Source organism: Astatotilapia calliptera, chromosome 19 (assembly GCF_900246225.1).
Source record: "Astatotilapia calliptera chromosome 19, fAstCal1.2, whole genome shotgun sequence".
NCBI lineage: Eukaryota > Metazoa > Chordata > Actinopteri > Cichliformes > Cichlidae > Astatotilapia > Astatotilapia calliptera.
In genome coordinates this window covers 7904041-7929929 of record NC_039320.1, presented here as the reverse complement: position 1 = coordinate 7929929, position 25889 = coordinate 7904041, and the positions used below count along the sequence as shown (strand labels likewise).

Genomic DNA, 25889 nt, shown 5'->3' with positions numbered 1-25889 from the left:
AGTAGCTGCAGTTGAAACGGGTCTGCTGCTACTTTAACCTCTGCCGTCTTTCGCGGCTTTGATGGTTCGCTGTGCAAAGATATTTGAACACGCTGGACGTGCGTACATTGGGATCACAAGGCGCACGTGTCCGCCTGAGTATATTACACGTCCAGGATCAAAGCAGCGATTCCTTTCATGCTGATCTGCAGGTGTCTGCAAGACAAATGGAGAGCATATCTAACAGGAGGGATGGAGCCCTGTGAAAAACCGGCATGAACAGGGGTCCAATTCACACCATAATTGAGTTAAAGGATGGTGTCGTATGTGAATGTGTATGTGTGTGTATGGGCGAAGCGTTGGATGACTGACAAGTGTGAATTCAGGCCATCTGAGCAGCCAGACTTTAAAACGCCAGCGTTTGCTGGTTATTGAGGGCTGTAATTGTAAAATAGCAGCGCGAGCTTGAGGTCCTCACCTCGCCGGGCTCCAACTTCCACATGTTCTTCTCTTTTTAATTCCCATTTCAGTTTAAAACTCCCAACATGAATATAAATAGAATCCAAATACGCCACCTATTATAATCCCATTTCTGCATTGTTCACTTTCTATTTCATTGTTTTGTGTCTCAATTTTTTGGACTGCATGTTGTAGTTTTCAGTCAGATACAGGAGCCAGATTTTAAGCTTTTATAAGCTAGGCTAGGCTAAAGTTAGCAAGCAGCTCATTTAGGCCAAAACAGACCTGAAAAACGCAGCTAAACATTCGTGGTCACTGATTGGTGGCGTGGTGACAGTATCAGATTAGTGCAGCAGTAATGAGTCAGTCCATCCTCCTCCTGATGGCTCCAGCAAGCCAAAATATTTCCTGCCTGATGAAATGTGGCACTGACAGATGGGTATAATGGATAGCGTTAGACGGAGGACGAATGGTGTTATAAAGATCAGTGTTTCACAGGATGTAGTGATTCATAGCATTAGTCTGTGGTCAATGTGGCAAGTGTAAAACGGCCCTCATTAAGGGCCTAGAAAGGGACTCTGAGCAGGAAGCGTGTTGGGGAAACAACACTGGCTTTCATGCATGTTGCTGGAAGCTTCTCTGCTCTTTTCACTCAAAGTCTCTCAGGTTTGGACGTAAATGAGGAAAGCGGCTCGTCGCAGGGATCCGTTTTGTTTTTCGGGGGGATTAAGGCTTCACGGTGTGGGAAGTTAGAAAAGAGAGAGGTTTGCGCAGCCGCTTTGATTTTTGTCAACATGCACACTTCTTCATTTCCGTCTTGATGACTTTGCACCTATTGTGCTGCTTTGGACTCAAAGCCCTCGAATTACACTAATAAGCACTCATGCTGCACTAATCCTTTCAAGTGAAGGGTGTGCGTCGCTCTTGTGCTTCCTTGTGTTGCTGTGTTTGTGCGTGTCGTGTCCTCTCTGTGTGGGTCTTTTCCATCCAGCTTTTTCTGCAGGTCACGTTTAGCTGTTGCCTTCAGTTGGTGAGATAAACATCTGTATGGGCTCGAGCTGCCACTGCTGGAGTTGCCTTGGTATGGTGTGAAGTTAAAACGATTAGTTATGTCTATAACTTCTGTTCCCTGAAGGAGAGGAACGAGGTACAACACATAAGTATGGGATATCACGCCCTCGCGTGTCCTGGCTGAAGAAACCTTTATTCACGCCTTTACGGCAGATGACGTGTGATGACACGCGCAAGGCCCCGCCCGCACATATAGCCGCTGCCATCACCGTCATCCCTCAGTTCGATAGCCGCTCTTCACCGAGCCAACTGCTCAGTGGGGCCACCCTGTGTTGTACCTCGTTCCTCTCCTTCAGGGAACAGAAGTTATAGACATAACTAATCGTTCCCTTTCAGTCGATTCACTCGGTACAACACATAAGTATGGGACCTATATACACGCCCCGCAGAGCAGCCACCGAACCGGAACGGGACCACCACATCCTTAGTGAGTGGTAGACCCAGCAGAAAGGACAGCATGAGCCACCGAAGGGGCTGTAACGTCCAACCGATAAAACCGCACAAAAGTGTGCGGCGACGCCCAATTAGCCGCTGCACAAATATCAGCCACAGGCACCCCTCTAAAAAGAGCCCATGAGGTCGCCATCCCCCTGGTGGAATGAGCTCCCACCCCGTGGGGCAACGCAAAACCTCCGGTGCTGTATGCCAGCGAGATAGCTTCCACAATCCAGTGGGACAGCCTCTGTCTGGACAGAGCTCTACCTCTATTCGGATTAGCGAAGCAGACAAACAACTGGTCACACAAACGCACATCCCGAGTGCGCTCAATGTAGGTGCGTAGCGCACGCACCGGACAAAGAGAATGCACCCTCCTCTGCTCCTCAGATTCAAAAGGAGGGGAGCAAAAGCTCAGCAACTCAAACTCCATTGAACTATAAGATGCAGGCATGACCTTGGGAAGATAGGCGGCATTCGGACGCAATACGACCTTGCGGCCATCAGGAGAAAACTGTGTGCAGGCAGGATGCACAGACAGCGCATGAAGGTCCCCCACTCGCTTCGCCGAGGCCAAAGCGAGAAGTAATGCGGTCTTATACGAAAGAAGTTTCATATCTACCGACTCAACGGGTTCAAACGGAGGGCCACAAAGGGCCTCCAGCACCAAAGACAAGTCCCAAGCCGGGACACTGGACTTAAGCACGGGCCTCAGCCGGCGAACCCCTTTCAGAAAACGCACGGCGAGGGGATGCGCACCTGGTGTCACCCCGTCAAAACCGATATGACAAGCAGATATAGCCGCTAAATAAACCTTGATCGTTGAAAACGAAAGGCCTTTATCCAACAGCTCCTGCAGGAATGTCAAAACATCCACAATAGAGCACTGAAATGGGAGAGTGTGGCGGTCCTGGCACCATCGCTCGAAGGCTCGCCATTTGTAAGCGTACAAGCCTCTAGTAGACGAGGCCCTGGCGCTCTGAATCGTCGCTACCACACTAGGTGGCAGACCCTTAGCAACCAAGTTTAACCTCTCAGCAGGTAAGCATGAAGGTGCCACAGATCCGGGCGCGGATGAAACACTTCCCCCCCCGCCTGAGAGAGGAGATCCCTGCGGAGAGGAAGCTGCCAAGGACTTGCTGCAAGCAGGCTGATTATTTCTGCATACCACGACTTCGCGGGCCACCAAGGGGCCACCAGGATCAGAGAGAGGGAATGCCGACGCACCCTCTCCAGAATTGGAGATATCATTTCCACTGGGGGAAATGCATACAGGAGCACGTCTGGCCATTGGTGCGCTAGCGCGTCCAAGCCCAAGGGTGCATCGTGGTCGATTATGGAGAAGTACAGGGGGCAGTGAGCATTCACCCTGGAAGCAAAAAGATCTATTTGCGCCTCGCCAAATAGATCCCAAATCTGAGCCACTATTGAAGGGTGTAACCTCCATTCTCTCACCAGAGGACCCCCCCTGGAGAGAAGGTCCGGCCCCAGGTTCAGGTGGCCCGGGACATGGGTGGCTCTTAGAGTCAGAAAATGAACACTGCACCATAACAGCAGAGAGCGAGACAGCTGCAACAGGGGAAGAGAGCGTGTTCCTCCCTGCCTGTTTATATAAGACACCACTGTTGAATTGTCCGTCCTGACTAAGACATGCTGGCCCTGCAGGACTGGACGGAAACGCTTTAGAGCTAAGAACACTGCCAACAGCTCTAAGTGGTTGATGTGCAGCTGGCGCTGAGCCGCGGACCAGATCCCTCTCACTGACGCACCCTCGCACAGCGCTCCCCACCCACTTAGGGAAGCATCTGTGGACACCACCTTGCGAAACAACACCCTCCCAATCCGAGAGCCCTGGTGCAGTAGCCCGGGCTCCCTCCAAGGACGGAGAGCTAGCATGCAAGACGCAGTTACCGGCAGCCTCCTCCGGAGGTGACGCGAAGCACACAAACGGTGAGAGAGAGTCCAGCGTTGAAACGCTCTCATTTTCAACAGCCCAAGCGGCACTACGGCGATCATAGATGCCATCATGCCCAACAAGCGCAATATCGTCTGGAAACGCAGTCTGCGTCCCAGCTGAAATTGAGCGAGGCAGCGATGAAACGCGGCCACTCTGTGCTCTGACAACCGTGCGCGGCTGGAAAGAGAGCATATTTCCAGACCGAGAAAAGCGATCTGTTGACCTGGGATTAGCGAGCTCTTCTGAAAGTTCACAGAGAACCCCAGTGTCTGAATGTGTGACAGAACCCGCGACAGCTGCGTCTCCGCCTGTTCTCTGGAGCAAGCCACGAGAGCCCAGTCGTCCAGGCAGGCCAAGATGCGGATGCCCCTCTTCCTGAGGGGCGCTAGCGCTGCCTCGGCACATTTCGTAAAGGTGCGGGGAGCGAGCGACAGCCCGAACGGCAGCACTAGGTATTCGTAGGCTACGCCCTCGAACGCAAACCTCAGAAACTGCCTGTGTTTCGGGTGTATAGCGACATGAAAATAAGCATCTGTTAGATCGATTGTCGCAAACCAATCTCCCGGGCCGACTGCACTCAGGAGCTGTCTGAGTGTTAGCATCCTGAACCTGTACGTTCGCAGGTACGTGTTCAAGACTCGCAGGTCGAGGATGGGACGAAGCCCTCCCCCTTTCTTCGGAATGACAAAATAACGGCTGTACCAACCTTTGTCCGTCTCCGAAGCGGGGACCACCCGCATTGCTCTCTTCTGTAATAGCGCCTGTATTTCCTCTCTGAGTACCAAGGCTGCCTCGGGGTTGACAATCGTGTTCACGACTCTTTGGAAACGAGGCGGCTTGACCCGGAACTGCAACCGGTAACCCATGGCAACGGTTTGCAGCACCCACGGAGAGGGGGCGCAAGCGCGCCACTGAGGGAAGTGAGCAGCCAGCCGGCTGGCCTGCAGCACTGACGGCGGGGCGCCGTCGCCCCCCAGTGTGTCTGCAGGGGACTGCATCCCCTGCCTGACCTGGCTCATTTCGCCTGCAGGTTGAGCATTTGAGATTGTTTGAGAGTAAACAACACTCTTTATTGATTGCAACATGGGAACATGTACATTTATACATTTTGTTGGGTGCACCTTTTCCGGGGCATAACAATGAAAAACAGCGGGAACACTCGATGTGGTCGCTTGAACATTCAACACATCTGAACCGTGTGCAGGGGTTATGTGCTTGGGAGACCGCGATAGGGAAGTGCAGCGCCTTCTGGGGCTGACAACCTGAACAGAACTTAAGCGGCACCTCTTGTGCGGCAACAGAGGGGTAAGAGCAGCGTCTCCCTGCGTCTCCCGGCCTTTGCCCCAGGCCGACTGGCGTGGAGCTCGGGCCGGAGTACGTGCTCTCGCCGGCGGCCCTCCCACTCCAGCAGTGGGCGCCGGTCTCTTGCCAGCTGTCAGAGGAGCGGCGGGCCTGTGAGAGCTAGCAGTGGGCTTGGGCTGGCGTCTGGGGATGATGTCGCGCAGAGCTTCCGTCTGCTTCTTCCTCAGATCGAATCTAGCCTGAATGGCTTCAAGTGAATGTCCGAATAACCCAGCCGCAGACGCTGGTGCGTCCAGATACACAGCTCTGTCTCTATCAGGGACGTCGGAGAGGGTCAGCCACAGGTGCCTCTGCGCCACCACTGTCGAAGCCATCCCTCTTCCCAGGGAGAGCGCTGCACAGCGAGACGCACGGAGGATGTAATCCGTGGTGACTCTAACCTCGTTAAGAAGAGGTGACAGCGGGCTGTCCTCCGGAACCAGCGATCCAAGCTCCGCCAGGCACATTGCTTGGTACGTCTGGAGCATGGTGACGGAGCTCATGGCTCGAGCGGTGCCGGCCTGAGCCCGATAAATCTTCTCCAGCTGCGAGGCCGAGAATCTGCAGTGCTTGGACGGCAGAGTTGCGGGGCCACCGACACCATGGTTATGGGACGGGGCCAGATAAGCAGCCAGAGACGGCTCCATAGGGGGTGGGTTAGCTAAACCAGCTCCCTCGGCGCCGTCCAATTCCATGTACTGTCCATAGCCGGGCACAGTGACGCGGGTAGACAGAGGTTTGTCCCATGACGCTGTTAGCTCGCAGAGAAAGTCTGGGAACATGGGGAGGCAGTTTTTGGCCGTTGCGGGCTCCGGTGGAAGGAAAAAACCCGCAAACCGCGACGGCTTCCGAGCTGGTGGAGGAGAGGGCCAGTCCACCTGCAGCTTCTCAGCGGCACGGCGAAACAGGGAGAAAAGAGAGGTGTCATCGTGGCCGACCGGCGCAGCAGCGGCGGCATATTGGGTCGACAATGAGCTCTCCTGCTCATCCTCCGACAAACCATGGATGTCCAGGCCGATGTCCAGCACGTCATCGTCTTCCTGGGGAGCGCTGGCGGGCTTCAACCCAGGCTGAAGCCCGTCAGCGCTCCTGCATGGTTCCGGTCCGTCATCGGCTAACCCGTCAACGTATTCCATGTGGTCAGCCCAGCTAATCGCGGGGACATCGACCTGAAAATTTTCGTCTTCGGACTCGGACGAAGCCGGGGCTCCAGACTCGGAAAGAAGAGGGTCATGCCGTGCGACAGCCGAGCGTCCCAGCACTCTTTCCACAAACGTCACCCGTCTTTCCAGGGTCGAGCGTCGGAGCTGGCGACAAAACGCACAAGCTTCGGGCTCCGTCAACGCTCTCCTAGCGTGGACGATCCCCAGGCAGACAGGGCAGGCATCGTGCTGGTCGCTGTCGTGCAAAGAGAAACCACATCCCTGAGGACAGGGGCGAACAGAAGATTTCTGCTTTGCTCGCTTCGGTTTGGAGTCCATTCCCAAAACGCAAAGCGAAACGCTGCACAAGAAAAACTTGAAAATAGCGCTCCGCGGGCAGCCTACGCACCAGCTGGGCGGTGGAGGCTAACACCAACAGGGGCAGTTAAGCTAGGTTCAAGTTGGCAGACAACGGAGCTAACTAGCAGTAGCTAGCTAGCCCAACTCAGCAGAGGTGTTCTCAGCGAGGTGAAGAGCGTAAGAACTGAGGGATGACGGTGATGGCAGCGGCTATATGTGCGGGCGGGGCCTTGCGCGTGTCATCACACGTCATCTGCCGTAAAGGCGTGAATAAAGGTTTCTTCAGCCAGGACACGCGAGGGCGTGATATCCCATACTTATGTGTTGTACCGAGTGAATCGACTGAAAGGGAACTCACATAGCAGAGCTTGGCTCCTTACATCCTCGGTCCAGCCTCTGCTTCCAGCAGTGGAAAACGGCACAGGGATGATTTTGTTTTGCTGTGGATTAAGACTCCTCAGCAGAGCGAGCTGATGTGTTTTGACTGCTGGAGGAAAAACTCCTTGCTACTTATTCTTATGTTACTAAAACAGCTTTGCTTTAACTTCATTTATGCATTTTCACACTCCATCCATCCTGACGCTTTATTCGTAAATAAGGTTGGTACCTTCCTCCTGGGGAAACTCCCGAAAGCTGTTTAATCAAACCAAAGCACTTCAGCTGCTGCTTTTTGGAATAAAAAGCTTTCTTGTCCTAGTTTGGGTCACTTCTGTCTGCTAAGTGGTTCTTTATAAAGATTAGGACAGAATCATGAGCCCGCCCACCCCAGCACAGATTATTTATGTTTGCACATAATAAAAGAATTATAATCTGATAAAAACAGAAATTATGATGGTGAATATTATTAGACCTCTGAAAAACTGACCTTTGATTGAGCCACAGCACAAATCATGACTGACCAATGATGTGCTTTCATTTTTTATTACACACAGTGTAAACCTCAGCAAAGATGTGAGCTGACGAAAGGAATTGTTGATGCTGAAAAATCAGGACATAAAAAGTTATCAGTGTGTTTCCAAGTTTAATGTGCAAAGTAAAATAATGTAAATATCTAAAGTAAAACTGGGATGTTTGGAACAGCTGTGTTTAAAACATTGTTGCTCTGTTTTACAGGAAGAACGAAATATAACAAACGTTCATAGCGGGGCTAATATTTCAGTCCTTATTAGCAGAAAGGCTGAAGGTTGGAACAAACATTACCAGGTAAATCAGAAGCATAAGGTTTGCTTTCCACATCAGCGTCTTCTTCACCTCGCGCTACATTTCTATGTTTCATTTTTCCTGGATGGTGCAGTCCACAAATGAATAGCAAAGAACTGACTTGGAGGCGAATATATCAGGTTGTTCTCACCTGGCTGCAGGCTGCTCCAGTGCATGCTGAAGGTCGCATCGTTATCACGCTAACAGAACCACATTATCTTCAAAACGAGCCCCTCACACCGACTGTGCCTTAAGGTGCTCGCCTGAAATATCACGAACAGCATCGAGGAAAAGGGGCGACCTCGAAAGAGTTTTGTGCTCCCCTGGTCTCATGCTCTCGCCAAACCAAGAGGGAATGTTGAGTTGTTATGTTTTTGGAATTACAGCACTTATTCTTTTCATTCTCTTTGAAATGAATTTGAAAAAGACGCTTTCACATTATTGCAACTTGACCAGAAGAGCTTAGGGCGAACGATGCAGAGCCGTGAGATGATGAAGACTCAGCTAGTCAGCTGCAGCCATGTTTCGTTTATTAGGGAGACTGAGAGGTCTGCTGGTGAAAGAGAGTAAAATGAAACGAGTCTTTGCCTTCTTCAGTTATAAGATTCGGGTTAAGAAACAGTCAGTAGTGTTATGAGTGTGGAAACTGGTGGCATTGCGCTGTAAAGGAGGGGATCGCTGGGTGGAGCTTTAAGGAAATAAGGAGTAATACGCTTTAAATAGACCTGATTGGCAATTTTCAGTCTTTTCCTATCTGTTTGAGGAACTACTGTAATATTTGTGTTACAATGTTGCTAAGTGGAACAGAGATGGTTATTCTTCTGCAGCAGCGGTCATCACTAAACGTTCGTTACTCCACTCTGTTCCATCTTTAGAAGTTCGGGTGGAGGACCGCTCGCTTCGAAATAATTTCCACACTGGAGGGGAAACGTTGAAGCCCTGGCTCGAATGACCTGGCTGAACGCAAACATAAATAGCACGCGCACACTCGCCACAGAGGGCACTTGTTGAAGTGCAGCGCGTGTCTGGCAGCGGCTCACGGAGCGTTGGCCAGGCAACCGTCGGCCCGTTAGAACGCACTCTGACCATGAATGAGTGTTCAGTGTTAGTCTGTCTCTGATCGGGACGACAGAGTTTTTGGTTTTGCAGTCACACCGGGACACAAACGGGACATTTACGCAACCATGTCGGCCTTTTTTTTTCCATCCTCAGGTTGTGAGTGTGACCTGACATCTATAAAGCTGCAGACAGAAGTGGGCGTTGAAGCAGCACCTTGTGTTCCTTCATGCAGACGGAAACATTTTTAGGAGGAACACAGGTGGCTCTTCTTTTTTTTTTTTTTTTTTTTTGGCTAGTCAAAAGGACATTAAGGTGGAAATGTTTGTGTGTCTGTGTGTGTGTGTGTGTGTGTGTGTGTGGAGCAAACTGATGCTCTGAATCAGAGACTGTAGCTCGTCCCTTTAGGCCTTCTGTCTGGCAGGAAAAAAAGGTCTTTTTCCTCTTGAGGTGATTCATCAGGCAGCTCGACTCTGGAACGGACTGAAAAGCTCACACACATGCAGAGCAGACAGAAAGCCTCAGACAGGCACACACCACGCTTTATTTTATCATGCCATAATGCATCTGAAACTGCGCTTTATATCCCAACCTATTCACTAAAGCAATTATCCCTCTTGGTCTCATGTCTGAGTTTAACCAGCACGTTTCATATCGTCTGTGTCAGAAGTGCTGAATCACAGGCTTCTTCCACCCGCGTGTTTCACTACATTTGCTGCGACTGAGCCGTCGCTCGTGATCCACAGCTCTGATAATTGTGGTCTCGGGCTGCACCGTGGCGTCTCCCACAGCCCCGCAGCTCCACATCGCAGCTGTGGCGTTTTTCCTCCAGAGACACCGAGTCGCGACCAAAACCCCTAAATGGCCGCCTGTGAGGCCAACCCGCCCCCGCCTTAATACCCCACTCACTCTTAATCCCGCAAATAATGCAGCACATAATTACCTCCTGAAAGTTTGAGTGATTCCGATATAAATTGTCCCCCCCGCACTTCACCTCAGTCCAAATGACTCCTGTGGTTGTTTTAGAAGAAAAAGTCCGGGAGAACTGCGGCGATATCATCGGGACGTCTAGACCCAGCACTCGACGCTTGCCAATCCTGTACACGGTCATTATGATGACTATTATATGGAGCAACTGCCGTCTGTGATGTCAGATGAATTTCTGAAAGGCTAATTGTATGACATCTTTGCTCTGCCACTTGATCCACAGCCAAGCATTTAGACTAATGGACCTGTATTGATTTGTGTGTTGTTGCTCAAAGTCTCCTCTCTCTCTCCTCTCTTTGTTTACCTCCCTCTCCCCCGTATTCTCTTTCCTCTCTGCTCCATCTAACGGTCCTCACCCACCTCTCACTGCATCCTGCCTTCATGCCCCTCTCTGCACCCACAGAGGCTGGACGTGCTAACGAGTATATACTCCATGTCGCCCCCCGAGGGCGGTCTTTGGGACAGCGTCAGCAGTGCCGCAGATGCGCTGATGTGTGTCTACATGCCAGACGGGCTGACGGTCCAAGTTCCCATCAGAAGAGACCAGGCAGCTGCTGACCTTCTCTGTGCAGCGTGCAAGGTTGAGTTTCAAAGAAATTATGCCATTTGACAAAAATCAGACGATAATATTCCTGTGACTGTTTTAGCAAAAAAACATTTGAATGTTTCATATATGCAAAGCTTCTTAGCTCCATCGAGAACAGCCTCAGTAATGGTCAGATAATCTGGCCTCAAACAGCTGTTGCAGCAGATTTGATTGCATTATGTCCCCGAGGGTTTGAAATGACACCAATTCATTACACACTTCACACAGCCCCCCTGAATGGCTGCAGATGCATGGGCTCACACATGCAAAAACAACATGCATGCAATTTCTTAGGCGAAACATTTTTTTTGTTTACTGCAAATTTCCCATCACTACATGGAAAGTCTGAGTAATTCCCACCTCGGGCCACACAGCAGCTGTGTGGCGAAGTACTGGTGCGGAAATATGTGGGATGATTTTTGTGCGTGCCGTCTGCTAAGCATTTATAGGCTCCTGTGTAAACAGGTGAAACAGCTGGACCCGGGCGCGCACTGCCTCCGACTGCACAGGCGAGCGGGGCAGCACGTGGAGGTTCGATACGTGGCTCCTGGAGAGCTCCTCCGTGATGTGGTGAGAAGGGGAAACACGCATGATCCCACACGAACACTTCATTTATCCGCTCTTTCTATAATGTGTATCGATTTGTTTAATATTGCCCCGCAGGTCAATGATCAGTTGGAGGTGGTCCCGGCTAATGTGTTTACGCTGCACATGAGCAGGCAGAGCGGCAGCGGCGACTTCGGTGAGTCGGGCACGTTTGGGCGAATCGTGTTTGTAGTTTATGTCGTGATCCTTTATGTAATCCTCCGGTTGAATCCTCCTGGCAGGTTTTGCAGTAACAGGATACGCAGACAGCCAGAAGAACAGCAGGGTTTTTGTCAGCGAAGTGCTCCCTGATGGCCTGGCCTTCAATGAAGGTGCCGATCTAGAAATGACCAATAAGAGCGTCACGTTTGAGATCGGCGTGGCTTTTCTGAAACGAGTTTGCCCGTGTGAGCAGGTCTGCGTCCTGGCGATGAGATCCTGGTCCTGAATGGTCGGTGCGTCCCCGGTCTGGACCTGGCATTGATCCAAATGCTGTTTGCTGAACAAACTGTGCACCTGAGCCTGAGGCGAGAGGGCCCCGTGCTGCCACCTGTGACCTCTGACCATCTGGCTCCTCCCACTAAACACAGCCAGGAAGTTCGAAGTAAACACCACCGAGCCAAGTCGTCCTCAGGTGCTTTAATCAGACGCAAACGTACAGTTGAACACACACACGTTCATGTAGATGGAGTCATTATCGGACATTAGCTTTACTTACTGCAAACAGCTAACAGTAGAATAGAAAGAGACGCTGGTATTGAAACCTTATGTGACACAAATGGTGGCACAAGTTGAAGGGTGACACGTACAGTTTCACTTTCACAGTTCTGAGTATGAATGTGCAAATGTTACTTCTGCTAAAAACATTCGGTGTCATTGTGCAGAACTCAGAAACCGCAAAGTTCCAGTTTTTCTTTCCTCTTTTTCTACAGTCGCTTCTTATCTTTGTAATCCATCATCTAGGCAGCATTATTGTTGTGACATCCGAGAATCCATGCTTCTTTAGAATTTACTGTTTATTTGAACCTCAGAGTTATTAGTGGTGAGCTGTTGCTTGTTGTTACCAGTAAGCGGTGGGAGTGCTGTCACTACGTTTCCGTTTCAGTTAATAGCTCCACTTCCCCGAGTTAAACGAGTAGAAAGGGGGGGGCTCTAGATGATGTTTCACAGCTCTGTGTGTTCTGGAGGAGAGGAAGGGCCGGGAGGGGCTTTTGACCGCAGAGGGCTCATTACTGCTGTGGATGTATAGAGTGCTGTCAGCCTGGTTTAGTCTCACGGTGCAGACGAGGTGTCAGAGCAGAGCAGGGCGTCCGTGTCAGCACAGCTGATCCCCAGCTGGAAGAGAAAAATATCCGATTGTTGTTCAGCTCTTGATTTCAAGGTAAGGAACATAATAAAGAAATAGTATGGCTGATGTTATTTTGAGTCATATGTAATAAAACTGCAGTCATTGCAAGACAAAAGAAGAAGTTGTGTAGCAAAACCTCCTTTAAGATGTGCATATCATTTTGTGTCGCTTTTATTGCATTTCATTGCACAAAAACAGTCTTGAGTGTCATCTTAATGATAATAATTCATTAGCGTTTCCTCCACTGCGGCCGTAATTGAACACAAAGGGATTAATGACTTGAAGACCTCATTACTGCAAATGGTGCCATCAATGCGCCTGCAGTTTTCCCGCTCCGTCTCTAGAGGGCACATGATCCCAGGCAGGCTGATAAGGAGGCAGGGAGGTATGTGCCCTCAGTGGGGTAATTAACACTTGTCTGACATGAATTACAAAAGGATTTCACCATGGCGTTCCTAGAAGGAAGACGTCTGTCATCTGGCGTTCATTTAGCCTGATGCAAATGTACGAGACGAGAGAAGCGACAGCAGATGATTAGATATATTTAGAAATTGCGGCCTAGCTATCAGACATTGGCTGATGATGATTGCCGGCTTAAAAAATGCCAAGTTCGGCTCAATGGGAGGCCCAGAAGTTTTCTTTTGTTTCCCGCCGACACTTTGGCCTGCCTCCCGGTCGACAATCAGAAATCTTGCATGTGCCAGCTGCTAGAGAGCATGTCCTCCAGACCTTGAATTTTAACCAGAAGGAGGCTGAAAAATTATTTTCAAAACACTGTTTATCTGTTTGTCATGCTGTAATGATGCAAATATTATTTGCAGACATTTTTCAGGCTGGACTAGCAGCAAACTTTATCTCCAGAGTTGTTGTTTTTTTTCCCAGTCGAGCAAGGAAAGAGATAACTGAGTCTTTAATTAGGATTTCCAGGCGTGTGCTTTTTTGCTTTTCTGGGTAACTGAATGCCCTTGGTGTTTTTAGTTTGGAGACATATTTAAGTTGTGTACACGACAAAGTCGCCCACAGTGGTTTCAGACCGACTCTCGTCTGCATTGTTTGTGCTTTGTGGGTTAGAAGAAGGATGCGCTTCAAGGGGCGGTATGAGCTTAAAACACCATCAAACACAAATAGACGCATGCTGACTCTCTGTCTCTCCACAATCTCTCTTTCCAGATGTTTGTACTGCAGCTGGCGGTGGCGAATCTCTGTACGTAGGACTGGAGGATGGTCGCTCCCACTGCGCACACAGGCCTGTTCAGCACAGCAAGGTAGGAGGGGCCCGAGTGCGAAAAAAAGACGTGTAAACATCCACACTCTGTGCCCGTCTTTCCTTCCAGGTCTGTGTGAGTGAAATTGTCTGTGCTGTGTTTGTGCCCACTCTCAGCAGAAGCTGCGGGGCTGTCAGAAACCAGACTGGCACCAATCCTCAGCATTTCCATAATTAGGATACTCAATCGTAGCCACCGGTATAAACACAGCTTATTACTGTCACGCAGACGGCATGCAGACTGAGAGGGGAGGCTGTGTCACACTCCCACTGCCTCCTGCACAAACACACACTCACATGTGTCTACATGCACATGAGGACAAGCACGCCTGGGGGCAAAGCCAAATCCTCTGAAGAGAACGCTTCTCCTGTCATTCACTTAACTGTGCACATGCACCATTTTATTAAGAGCTACCCTGCTTGTTACATGCAGACTTTTCCTTCTCGTCATGCATTCGTTAGCCGTAAGAGTCCTGTTTTTGTTCTAAGCACGCTACAGTTAATGCAACACTTCCTTTCAGGCCACTTTAGAGGAATATCTCATATCTGTAAATGTGCCAAACAGTTGTCCCTTCTGAGTTATGGCAGATTGTGCGCCTATTTCTGTCCTATTGGTCGCTCAATATCTACTCAGGTTTTTGATATGCAAACCAACTTTATTGAAGTCATTAAACCGCGAGCCTGTTCCGCTGGGAATTACGCTTCAGTGATGTGATAATGTAATACGGGAAGATTTGTGTGCCGGTGTTTATTGAGGGCAGTAATGAGTGTGTGTGGTCACAGCAAAAAGCCGTGTGTTAATGATGCAGCCATGGCTGGAAGCCTAAACGTATTCGTGCATGTTCACCTCCTCTTGCATCATTCGGCTAATATTTAATGCCCTTCAAAGCTGTGTATAGTCGTCGCTGCTGCGATTGCGAGTGCATGTTTGGCAAGTTGCTCATTATGTAATGCAGACTAAATGAAAAAGGGAGCAGGCATCATTGATGGCGATACAGGCGACATGTTTGTAAAAAAACGTTAATCGTAGCTGCCACGTGTTTGACCCGAGGTCAGCCGGGAGGTGGACTCTTGCTGTCGTTTCCTCTCTGTTCGTCTCTTGTTGTTTGCCCGGCGATGTGAGTCAGTCCTGTTGCTGGGATCTGCACTGCACCACTGCTGCTCAGCTCCCTGCCGTTTCTGTTTTCCCAAGGAACGAATGGAAGATGGGAAGGTGTGCGGCTGTGCGCGAGAGAGGGAGGTTTATGAGTGTGTGCGTGTCCGTGTCACTCGTGCCACTGGATGTGTGCACATTGCCACGAAAAAGGAGAAAAGGGCTCCCCCTCTGCATCGGTGGGAATCAACCACTGTGAAGGAAATTAAAAAGAAATAAAATACAGGGTGAGATATCGGTGCTGGTAAATCAGATTTTTGCTGCTGCGCACAGAAGGATTTAATCAACGCGCAGCCATCAGTTTGTTCTCCAGGGCGTGCAGAAAGAAATCGAGTCACCGGGTAGAAAACCGGCCATGCATCAGCACAGAGCTGCACACGTGCATGCACACGCTGCTCGCACAGTCGATAGAGATTGATGGAAGGGAAGGACCAATTTCAAGCCTCTTGTCACACATGCGATCAGCTGCCTCAACCTGACTGATCGTTTTTGATTAATTAGTCTATTGCAGTCCAATTTGTGCTTATTACGTGTGTGTGTGTGTGTGTGTGTGTGTGTGTGTGTGTGTGTGTGTGTGTGTGTGTGTGTGTGTGTGTGTGTGTGTGTGTGTGTGTGTGTGTGTGTGTGTGTGTGTGTGTGTGTGTGTGAGCGAGCGAGCTGAAACGCTTACCAGGCAAAGTTAACGGCTTTGTTTACCGTTGAGTTAATGATTGTTTCTATTATTTAATGAAACGTTTGGATGGTGAGCGCCTTTGCAATCGGTTTAACAGTGTTGTTGTACCATAATGAGCTGAGCCACTCAGCAGACGAAGTGAACTAAAGTGGTCTGAAAGACGTGAGCGGAGCCTCGATCGGCAGATTCTCGCACATCGTCCGTTCAGTTTCTTCTGCTTGCAGACGATTGCAGGGGGGAGGCGGAGCCTATCCCAGCTCTCGCAGGACAGGTAGTCAATCTGCCGCAGAAAACCATTGACACCTACAGTCAATAGAGAATGACCTAACCCCACTGGAGAACATCCAAACTCCACACAGAAAGGCCCCGGACTGCATGTGATGCGTCGGCGCTAACCGCCGCGCTGCTGCGCTAGAACATAAGCATCTATAGGATGCTGTGCAATCCCATTAGACAGATGGAAGGACGTGGGAAGTAATCTGGTTTCACCACATGACACCAGTCCGCATGCAAGTGATTGATTAAAATCATTTAAATTCAAGTTTCCCAAGTTTGTTCTGAGGGTTTAATCGACTTCTTTCACTTATTGGGAAAACTGCGGTTAAAATAATCAATAAGGAAACGGACCAGTCAGTGCAGCTTTGAGCTCAGGTGTATTGTATATGTGTCCTTGTATATGAACGATGACATAATAAATTCTGCGGTTTGTGTTTGATGCAATGCAAAGCAAAGCAGACAGTCATCTTTTGCATTAAACCAAAGGTTAAATAGCGGACAGACATATTAAGCTTCTTTGCATTTGTCCAGACGAGACATTTCACTAAGAGCATTTGAATGGACTTATGAAGAGCGCTATGACTGGAGCCATGCTCTGTCTGGATGTCAGTGCAGCGAGATTTGGCTTGATTCAGGCAGTGATGTTATTAAGTTGAGTAATAAGCAGGCTCGCACCGTTTGTTCACATCTTTACTCTTCAGCTCTCTGGACTCTGGCACCTGTCTGCGGGCTGGACGAGTCTGAGGTGTTTTAATATGTTTTAAAAGCTTGTGAGGATGATGTTTCAGTTGTCCCCTCTTATCATGGATCCCAAACTTCAAAACGTTGGCACATGCCTGCAGATGTGAGGTTGTATCTTCTTCTTCACAGATGATTTTGTTTTCCTTGAAGCTACCGTCACCCCCCTCTAAACTTGAGCAGACGTGTGTGTGAGGGGTGGGTAGGTGTGGGTAATTTGTGGAAGTGCTTGTGTGTTATGACTAAGCCGCCATCTGGCCACGAGCATACTAATAATCTAGGCTTACTGCTGTCAGCACAGTTAATGCTAGCCTTCCCCTGCTCAGTCCACTCCACAGTAAGAACTTCCAGACGTGGAGATAAAAACTGAGTGACGGAGGAAGCAACGGGGATCCCGATGCACAATGACCCAGCATGGCCATGGCATTAGCAGAAAAGGATGAGGATCCCCGGCCATGCCTTTGCCTCACCATCTTATTTGAGCTGCTTCAGAGGGGTCGGTCGCTGGTTCAGGCCTTGGGCGCAGTCGCAGCCATGTGCTGCTGCTGGTTCTGGCCGTTTGGCTGCAAAGCTGAGGAAAAATCCCCGTTCTTAGGATCTGCGCTTCTCAGGCTGGGACGGCTCCTGAAAGACAAGCTGTCCTGCGTGGTCCAGGACCTGACCGCCTGCTTGTCCTGCCAGAGAGACTCCAAGGAAGGCAAACAGCCGGTAACTGTGGGCGGATGGGCTCGTGGTTTTCTGTGTGGGGCTGGGATGGCTGATAGTACAGACTCTTCACACTTTAAGCTGCAAAGTTTCACACAACCAGCCCACATCCCTCTGTGTGCAGTAAAAATAATCTAACAAATGCAAGCATGGAGTAGTTTTACTGTCAGAGGCTCTTAGCAGTAATGAAACAACGTGTGCTTGCAGCTCTGTTTTAGGCTCGTGGTGACGGCAGGTGGAAGAAGGTAAAGAGTCATAGTGTTGGGATACACTGGGATAGTGTCTTCCCAGCGTTAATGCTATGTTGGGAGTGTACTTGCAGTGTTACTTGTTGATAAGTAGTTGCTGTCTTTGTTGCTGTATCGTGGATCCTTTGCTTCTGATTCACACAGTCTTTTCTGGGTCGGATGCGGTCTAGAGAACGACGTTTGCCATTACTGTGAATTATTTGTCATCGAGAGGTGTTTAACATCAGCAACAAGCATCGCCACTTAACCTTTTATTCAGTTGTGGGCATCCCTTTGAGAGGGAACAGCATAGAGTCGTGGCATTACTTTGTCTTCTGGCTTTAATGCAGTGGAGTGCATGTGAATAGCCTCGGGGGCTGAGCAGAACGGGTGTTTTAATGTGAAGCTGGCTTCATTATTAAAACACACTCCTCTCTCAAAGTCCTCGGAGACTTGGCGGAATAATATTTGTTTAGGATGAATAATAAAAGGCGTAAATGGGCTCGAGCGGAGCGCGACGGGGCCGGCCCTCCCCGCTCGTATTTCTCTCTCCTCCCCTCTGCTCTGTTTGATTTATGAGTGCGCGTCTTCTTTTATTGAGCTTTGAAAAGAAGATGGCATGGTGGCACTATAGCCCACTAACACGGCAAATGAATCACCGGCCTGCCCACCGGCCACAGGCCTCCGCTCTTTCTCGCGCGCTCTCTTTCTCGGCCTCACGGTGTCATGACAAGGCTGTTTCTTTTGAAGGATGCTTGACGCCAGCCCCGGGGACACGCCTGTTTTTCATGCCCTCCTCCTTATCTCCTCTCTCCCCGCATTTGTTTGTTTATTCCTGCAAAGATGGGGCTCCTCCGCCGGTAAAGCGCAAGGCTTCTCCTTTGATTTGAGCAATGTTTCATCTGCAAGGCAGACTGAGCTCTGTACATAATGACTCCATCGGAGCATTAAAAGGGAGATAGAGATGCTGTTTAGTGTTTATCTTGCATCCTCCCACTCTGACAGAGCTCAGCTGTGTTTTCTTTTTCTTTTGTTTTCTCCAAGTGTTTTTGCCCAGAGTTGGAGAAAATAAGTGAGACTTAATTATGCAGCGGCATGCTTTACTAGCTTACTCAATATAAAAAATATTGTACGTGCATGTGGATGTGCACACGAACTGAAAACACTGTCTCTTTAAGGAGACTGAGGACGTAGACGGATGACCGCGGGGTGAGAGGAGTCCAAATTTAAACAGAACTTAATCTCGTTTGGTGCAGTTTGTAAGGTTTAGTCCCGATATGCCAAAGCCGAGGATGCTCCTGCTCAAATCTGGGCTTGGCAGGAAGACGTCTGTTATTATGCATTCACTGAGTCTGGTGCAAATATATAAGACGAGAACTGAAAGCAGGTGATTAGCTGTATCTAGAAGCTCTGCTCTAGCTGATGATGATTGCCTGCTTAAAAAAACTGGGAAGTTTGGTGTGAAGGCTTTGCAGACAAACTTGCCCAACGAGCAACAGCTGGGGGTTAAGTTGCGAAAGAGGAAGCGCCACAGCCTTGGTTTGCATCAGGCTGCGAACTGTTGTCAGATGCCGTTCCCTTTCTCCTCCACCGCTCCCCTCCCGCTGTGCGCCGCCACCATGAGTCAAAATGAGATGTTCATGTCACGTTTACTACAAAATCATCGAGGACCTGAGAACTGATTGTGATTCCACACACCTACTGGCAGAACTTGAAACGCAGGTCTGCAGTGTTAGATGCAGTTTGGTGTCTTACACGTCTATACTGCATTTACACAGCATTTTACAACCAGGCAGGAAGCTGCAGTGCAAGTAGAAGTAAAAGAACAGTAGCAGGAAGCTATAGGACAATGACTAACCTTCCTAATTGTAATCCCTTACATTTATTTACCCGAGTGAGGTGAGAAAAATGGTTCCATTATAGTTTGTTGTTAAAACCATCCAGCATCTGTTTATTTCTGTCCACATGTAGTAGCCCGCGAGCGAGCGATGCATGTCATGTTTTATTCTTGTACGAGGCCATAGTTAACATTCCTGCACTGTTACCCCCACCCGCTCAGAGCCTCCCAGTTTTGAGTCAGCCATTCCTGTGTGTGTAGAGGTAACAAGCCAGAACAGTCTGCATTGTACTGTCGCTATTGAGAGACTGGACCCAGATACAGCCCCCAGCCTCTCAATTCAGCTCTCTGGAAATCACACCAGCGAGGTCACCTGGAGCCGAACAGGAGAGGAAGAAGCGGAGGAAGAAGAAGGAGGCATATCTGGAGGCAAACGGACAAAAGGAAGTAGGATGGATGGCAGTCTGTGGCGGTAGAGACATCGGAAGAGCAACGCTGATACGCGGCGACAGAGAGTAATAGCTCCTGGAGGAGAAATTCCCCCACAGGCCAAGTGGCCAGACCGTCCGCTACGGACTGATATGCAAAACAAGCAGGCAGCAAGCACTTTTTCTCTGCCTACGCTCACAGACCAGTGGCCACTCCGCCCCAGAGGCTGAGGTGCACTGAAGTCTGAGGGTTCTGACTTGGGCCTGATGGAGAGACGGGCAACGGCGAGCTAAAGAGAAACCGCAGAAGAAGAAGGAGGAGGAAAGTTGATGAGGGTATTTGACTGATCATCAGAGGGAATTAAAAAAAGAATCGAGGCAGGTCAAGTAAACTTCAGAGCTCACTCTCTCCGAGCTGTTATGCCAATGTCCAGAGGAGGCCGGCTACGCAGGAAGAGCTGCTCGCTCGCCCGCAGGACCCAACAGCAGGCCACGGCAGCATGGAGGCTGCTCTACAGACTGCTCGTCATGGTGACTCGCAGACTGGGAGAGGTAGTGGATGTTTAAACCTTAAAATATGAGCTTCAGTAGGAGATTTTAGAGCCATCAGGATTAAACATTTAAACAGATGTAGTCTGGCTTCGCTGGAGAAGGAAACTAGGTGTAGGTTGTGCTTGATTGTTGTGTTTGGGATGTTTGGATTGACAGTAAAGTGTTTTTATTTGACTTGACGTTGGAATTAAAATCTCTGGCTTTGATTTCGGGGCTCTAGGAAACGGACAGCTGGCAGACGAGCGGAAATAAAAAGAAATGCAGCTGGAAATGCATCACAGACAAAATAAGAAGAATTCTTCTCCAAATTGGTTTGAGCAGAAGTCGAAACACTATCCCCGGCTGACACCTGTCAGCAAGAAAACCTGATCAGGAATTCACAGCAGCGCTGTCAGATCCGCTTGTTTTCCGTGGCGCTCCCTGGCTTTTCTCCCGCCTCTGCTGGTTCACGTCCTCAGCTCTTAATTGGTTATTTGGGCTAGCTGTCAGGCTGTGTCGGTGGGATTGTTGTGAGGCGAATGCATTTCCCGAGTCATGACTGCGTGGCGTCCACCCACCAGCTTTCCTTCTCTCATCACGCTCCGTCCGTCATTAGCGTTGATGAAAATCTTACTAAGCGACCTGTGTGAGAGCTGAAAGTGTTTTCCCCTCCTCCCCCCACCTCACCCGGCTCCTCCATCATCTCGTTTGTGTGTGTGGGTGTGTAACAAGAATCAAGTCGGCACTTGAATGGAGGTCTCTAAAGACCTGGGCAAACCTCACCTTCGGGTGCCAGAGCTGAAATAAAACACAGTTATCTGTCTGCACAAGGATGCTCTCTCCTGTCTGGAGATACTAGCGGGCTGTTTGATGAATATGTCCTGCTGATATCCTTCAACCTTTGTGTTTCCTTCAGGCAGCCCCCCCACCGTCTGCCTCCATGGTGCATTATGGAGTTCTCCCAAAGCGTGTATCAGTGAATGAAGGCTGACTGGTGCTGTGTGTGTGTGTGTGTGTGGCAGCAGCATCAGTGCTGGAGGTGGATTTTATGATCTTTAAAGGGATAGCCTGTGTCAACAGCTCTACTTATGTTCCAATATCCTCGTGTTTCTTTGAATCGCTTCAGATTTGAAAGCGTTTAAATGCTAAATGACACGCGCACAGTCGCATTAAATGTTTCCTGTCACCTCAAACATGCTCAATATGACATGATGCTAGCTTTAGCTAAAGAAAAATGCTATTTGTGAGCAGCATTACTGCTGCGTTGCTGTGGTTCTCACTGCAAACATTTATACAGGTATGTCTGCAGCATGAGTGCATCTTGTGTTGTGCTCTCCACTAGGAACATTAGTCCCTACATCAGAGCACAGGGAGACTTCAAGTCCCCTCATAATTATCAGCCCACATTCAAAGACCTCCAGAGTGGAGCTACAGTGGGAGGTGGATCACTTGAAAGAGGCTTAGCCCAGACATACATAAAGGGCATGGAGAGGAATTTTTCCCCCTTCCCTTTTTCTTCTCTCTTTTTCAGTCTTTGCACACGCGCACACACAGACGCGCGCACACACACACACACACACACACACACACACACACACACACACACACAGTCTTTGCTGGAGTATTGGAGGGCCGTCTCTGGAGTGACCATGTTATAATGAGCTAGCTGATGAGTCGCAAGCTTATTAATGGCAGACTTTATTATCTGCGGTCTCCCTGGGAATGGGCGGAGGTGGTGCTGGGGGGTTACGGGTCGTACCTCACACACACTGTGAGAAGATGCGTGACTCGGGTGAGCTCTCACACACTTCCTGGCAGCGTATCTGTTCTGTAGTGACAAAATGAAGGTTTTATCGATCCACGTCTGTTACTGCACAGTTTTGAGAGGGAGCTGCGACTGACTGCTTGCTTATGCAATATTTTAAATAGCAGCACATGCACGAGGAGGCAGAGAGTGCTGAGCAGCTGTTTTGTTTGGCGTCTTGGCTGTCCTGCCGTGCTGTGTTGCTGTGCAGCGGACTGGAACCTGCTATTACTGGCATTTATCAGCTCCTGCTGATTTTTTTGTGACTGGCCACAGATTACAATGCTACATCATGCCATTCACTTGGAATAAGGGGGTCTGGGCATCATGAGGCCATTTTTATCACAAGCATCAAAGGTAATTGATAGCTGCAAAGCTTGCTGCAGTTGAAGTGTTTTGCTTGACACGCCTGTCAGGTAAGAAATTAGTAGGTAGGATTTTGATTACTTGAGCATAGTTTGCATGTATTGCAGTGCTTGCTAACTGCAACCCAAACATTGCAACAATGGTGTAAGTTGGAAACAACAGAGAGGGTTTTTTCCCCCTTTTGCTTCTTGTTTCCGTAGAACAGAGCAGCTCCTAATAGTTCACTTTCTGACACGATTGCTCTGAAAGTCTTACCTGCCACAGGCAAAACTTCACAGCGCGCTGCCGACGGCTGATGTTAAGTTCCCCACCCCGGGCGGTACAGTCCACTAAAATGGGATGCGAGCGATCTGCTTCTGTAGAATATTTTTGTAAATGCTGTGACGCTAAGTTCTTCATGGGGTTCCACCCATCAAAGGTGTAAGCTGGAAGAAATGACTCATTTATGTGTGGAAGGTTGAGACTTCCTCTTCATCAAACACCAAATATTTCACACTAATATACGACCACTTGGGATTTCTTGCCATGTCAGACTGTCTGTAATCGACGTGACACAAAGCTGCATAACTGTCTATTATGGATTATGGAGAATAATGAAATGTGCTGTAATGCTATCTGCTGGGATTTCCAGTTGCTAATTCTGTAAAGTCTTTGATGCAAAGCCAATTAGCACAGAGTACATAACTAAATCTCAGTAACACTCTTACTGTACCCAGGGGGATCGTTGACCAAGCGCAGGGTGGAGTGATCCACGTGGTTATTTTACACAGCTTTGGGGCTGCAGTCATTAGCTGTGGATGGTTAAATGAGGGATCTTTAAATGGATCCGTGAGAGTTTGTGTTCAGGCCGTGCGTGTCATCATACAGTGCAATATCTTCTTATTTTATGCAGCTGACTATAATAATCCTGCCTAACCTACATACACCACCTTCTCTCTCTGTCGCCCCCTACAGAGCGTGGACACAGTGTGCACTCTCTACCACTCCTTCCAGGAAGGGTCAGGCTCGGGCAGCGGGGGTCTGATGGATCACGGCGGGGAACCCTCGGTGAGGCAGGGAGGGGATTTGGGCTCGAGCCCTACGGGAGACGCTGCCCTGCTCAGACCTTGCCCCAAGCATATGACGGCCACAGAGAGGTTACGCAAGGTCATCCAGGAGCTGGTGGACACGGAGAAGTCCTACGTGAAGGTGAGACCAGCAAAGAATTTCTAATATTAAACTTCACATCATGATTTAGAAAGCTGTGCCCTTATTGTAAATTGGGTTTTTTTTTTTTATGTAAGGTTACTTTAATAGATGATGAACAAGAGATCAGGAGCATAAAACAAGCATTCAGAAGAATTTGTTAGCTGTGAGTAGTCGCTCAGCCTGTCTGGCCAGTCATTTTATAACCTTTTTTCCCCCACCTACCATTTTTCATTTAGTCTCCTCCCCCCACACGCCTCCTCTTCAGCCTGCAATTGAGGGAGAGGATTGTCTTCAAAGTGTGGCCTGATTTTAGGCATCTTCACCATGCAACTAGGGGAGGGGAAAGCCCATATATCAACTTAATGAGTACAACAGTCCCCGCAAGGAGTGGGGGAATTAGGGGCTGTGGTGGTGATCTGATAAGAGGTTCAAAGGTTAAGTGCTGACCACTTCTGTTTCAGGACCTGACCTGTTTGTTTGAGATCTACTTGAAACCTCTACAGAACGAAACCTTCCTCACACTGGATGAGGTAGGTGGAGAATTATTTATCCTCCTATCGCACTCAACTATCCTTCTCCTATCACCCCACCCCGATCAGGTGGGGGTGATCTCTCCCCTGACCTGGCGTCCTGGCCGTGGCATTTATATCATACCTACTTCCTCACTCAGCCTAATCTGCTGTAGGCTTGGTTAGCATGGGGGGGGGGGTCTACTAGCCTTTGGACCCTTACTGGATACAGACACCCCAGGTGGGAATCGAACTTGTGATCCTCCGCTCCAAAGGTGTGTAGTCAAACCACTACGCTATCAAAAATGTCCGGTTATATTTTGGACCTCAGAGGGTTAATCCAACAACGACCAGGACAGAGAGCCCAGGGATTGAACCGGCGACCTTCCGGTTACAGGTGCGATTCCCCAACCCCTGAGCCACGGTCAAAACAGTGAAACTTAAATTAGACGTGTGTTTGTAGATGAACCGCCCCATGTTGTGTAGCTTTCTGGATTTTAGACTTATTTATTATACAGACTATATAGTACATAAAATCAAAACTCACGTTTTTTATGTAACTAAAGTGTTTAATTATGTGGGCTACAGAAAGTAATTAAGTTATAGACTATATGAAAAACATGTATACTTACTGCATTTGAATCATTGTAACCATCTGTAACCACCTGCATGTGGTTTGATTTTGCCACCCTAAGAAAACTTACGTATGCTAACTCTGTTGGACACCTAATATGTGGAGCTTTTATTATCCATCGATGAACTCTGCCGGGCCAAATCTCCCTCATTACTGCTCCAACTGCCTGGAGGACAAATTAACATTCTCGTCCGCCGACCTTCCGGCGTCTCAGAGGGCCACACCAATAAAGGGCGGCTTAAGAGCCAACCCACCTCAGCTTAATATGCCACGGCACGGCTGTCCACTGCACGTACTCTTCATTAAAGAAGGACTGTTTTTCTCCGTTTAACAACTCAACAGCATATATCGTTGCTGTAGCACGCAACTTTCCAGCTCTGTGACCTCAAACGTAGCACATCTCTCCCAAGTATTACCAAGACACACCAGCTGATGGGCCTCTAAGCATCGGGGCAAATTAAGAGGCCATTATTGGACACCGGAATGTGACCGGACACAGGACAGACAAGGGCACGCGAGCTTTTAATGAAAGGAAGTGGCGACCCTGGCTGGATGTGTCAGATAGCGCTTGTTACACAGCTGAAGTTTACTGTGTCCATTTATATGTGCTTTATTTGTGCGCGGCTGTAGCTTGTCCCTAAGTGCCTCTGTCAGAGATGGAGCCATCACAGTGGAGCTGTTATAACACTCTGGGGTGCCGTCTGCTATGAATTACAAGCTATCCTGTCTGTTTTTCCTCGTTGCCACACACTCTCTCACCCTCTGATGTTCTTTCATACGTCCTCACCTGTCACCTGTGTCGCTTCCTTCTCCTCCTCTTTCTAACTATTGTTCTACTTCCCTTTTGCCTCCTCAAAGATGGAGAGTCTGTTTGGCAGCCTGCCTGAGATGCTGGACTTCCAGAGGGTCTTCCTGCAGACCTTGGAGGAGAGAATTGCCTCGTCACCTGACTTTAGCACCCTGGAGACCCCCTCGCAGTTCAAGGTAAGCAGTGTTGGGAGGGTTACTTTTAAAATGTATTCCACTACAGATTACAAAATGTATTTGTAA

General features: G+C 49.1%; 1 protein-coding gene across 6 annotated transcripts in view; it reads left to right on the top strand.

The window, feature by feature from the left end:
• tiam2a (TIAM Rac1 associated GEF 2a) overlaps positions 1-25889 on the top strand; it is a 65824-nt gene that overhangs the window by 32483 nt on the left and 7452 nt on the right. For all 6 annotated transcript variants that reach the window (XM_026151676.1, XM_026151679.1, XM_026151677.1 and 3 more), the window contains 9 exons: positions 10391-10567; positions 11039-11143; positions 11237-11315; positions 11401-11490; positions 11574-11792; positions 13677-13771; positions 23463-23696; positions 24158-24226; positions 25698-25823. In XM_026151676.1, coding sequence (XP_026007461.1) covers positions 10391-10567; positions 11039-11143; positions 11237-11315; positions 11401-11490; positions 11574-11792; positions 13677-13771; positions 23463-23696; positions 24158-24226; positions 25698-25823 — 1194 coding nt within the window. The remainder of the gene's footprint in view (positions 1-10390; positions 10568-11038; positions 11144-11236; positions 11316-11400; positions 11491-11573; positions 11793-13676; positions 13772-23462; positions 23697-24157; positions 24227-25697; positions 25824-25889) is intronic.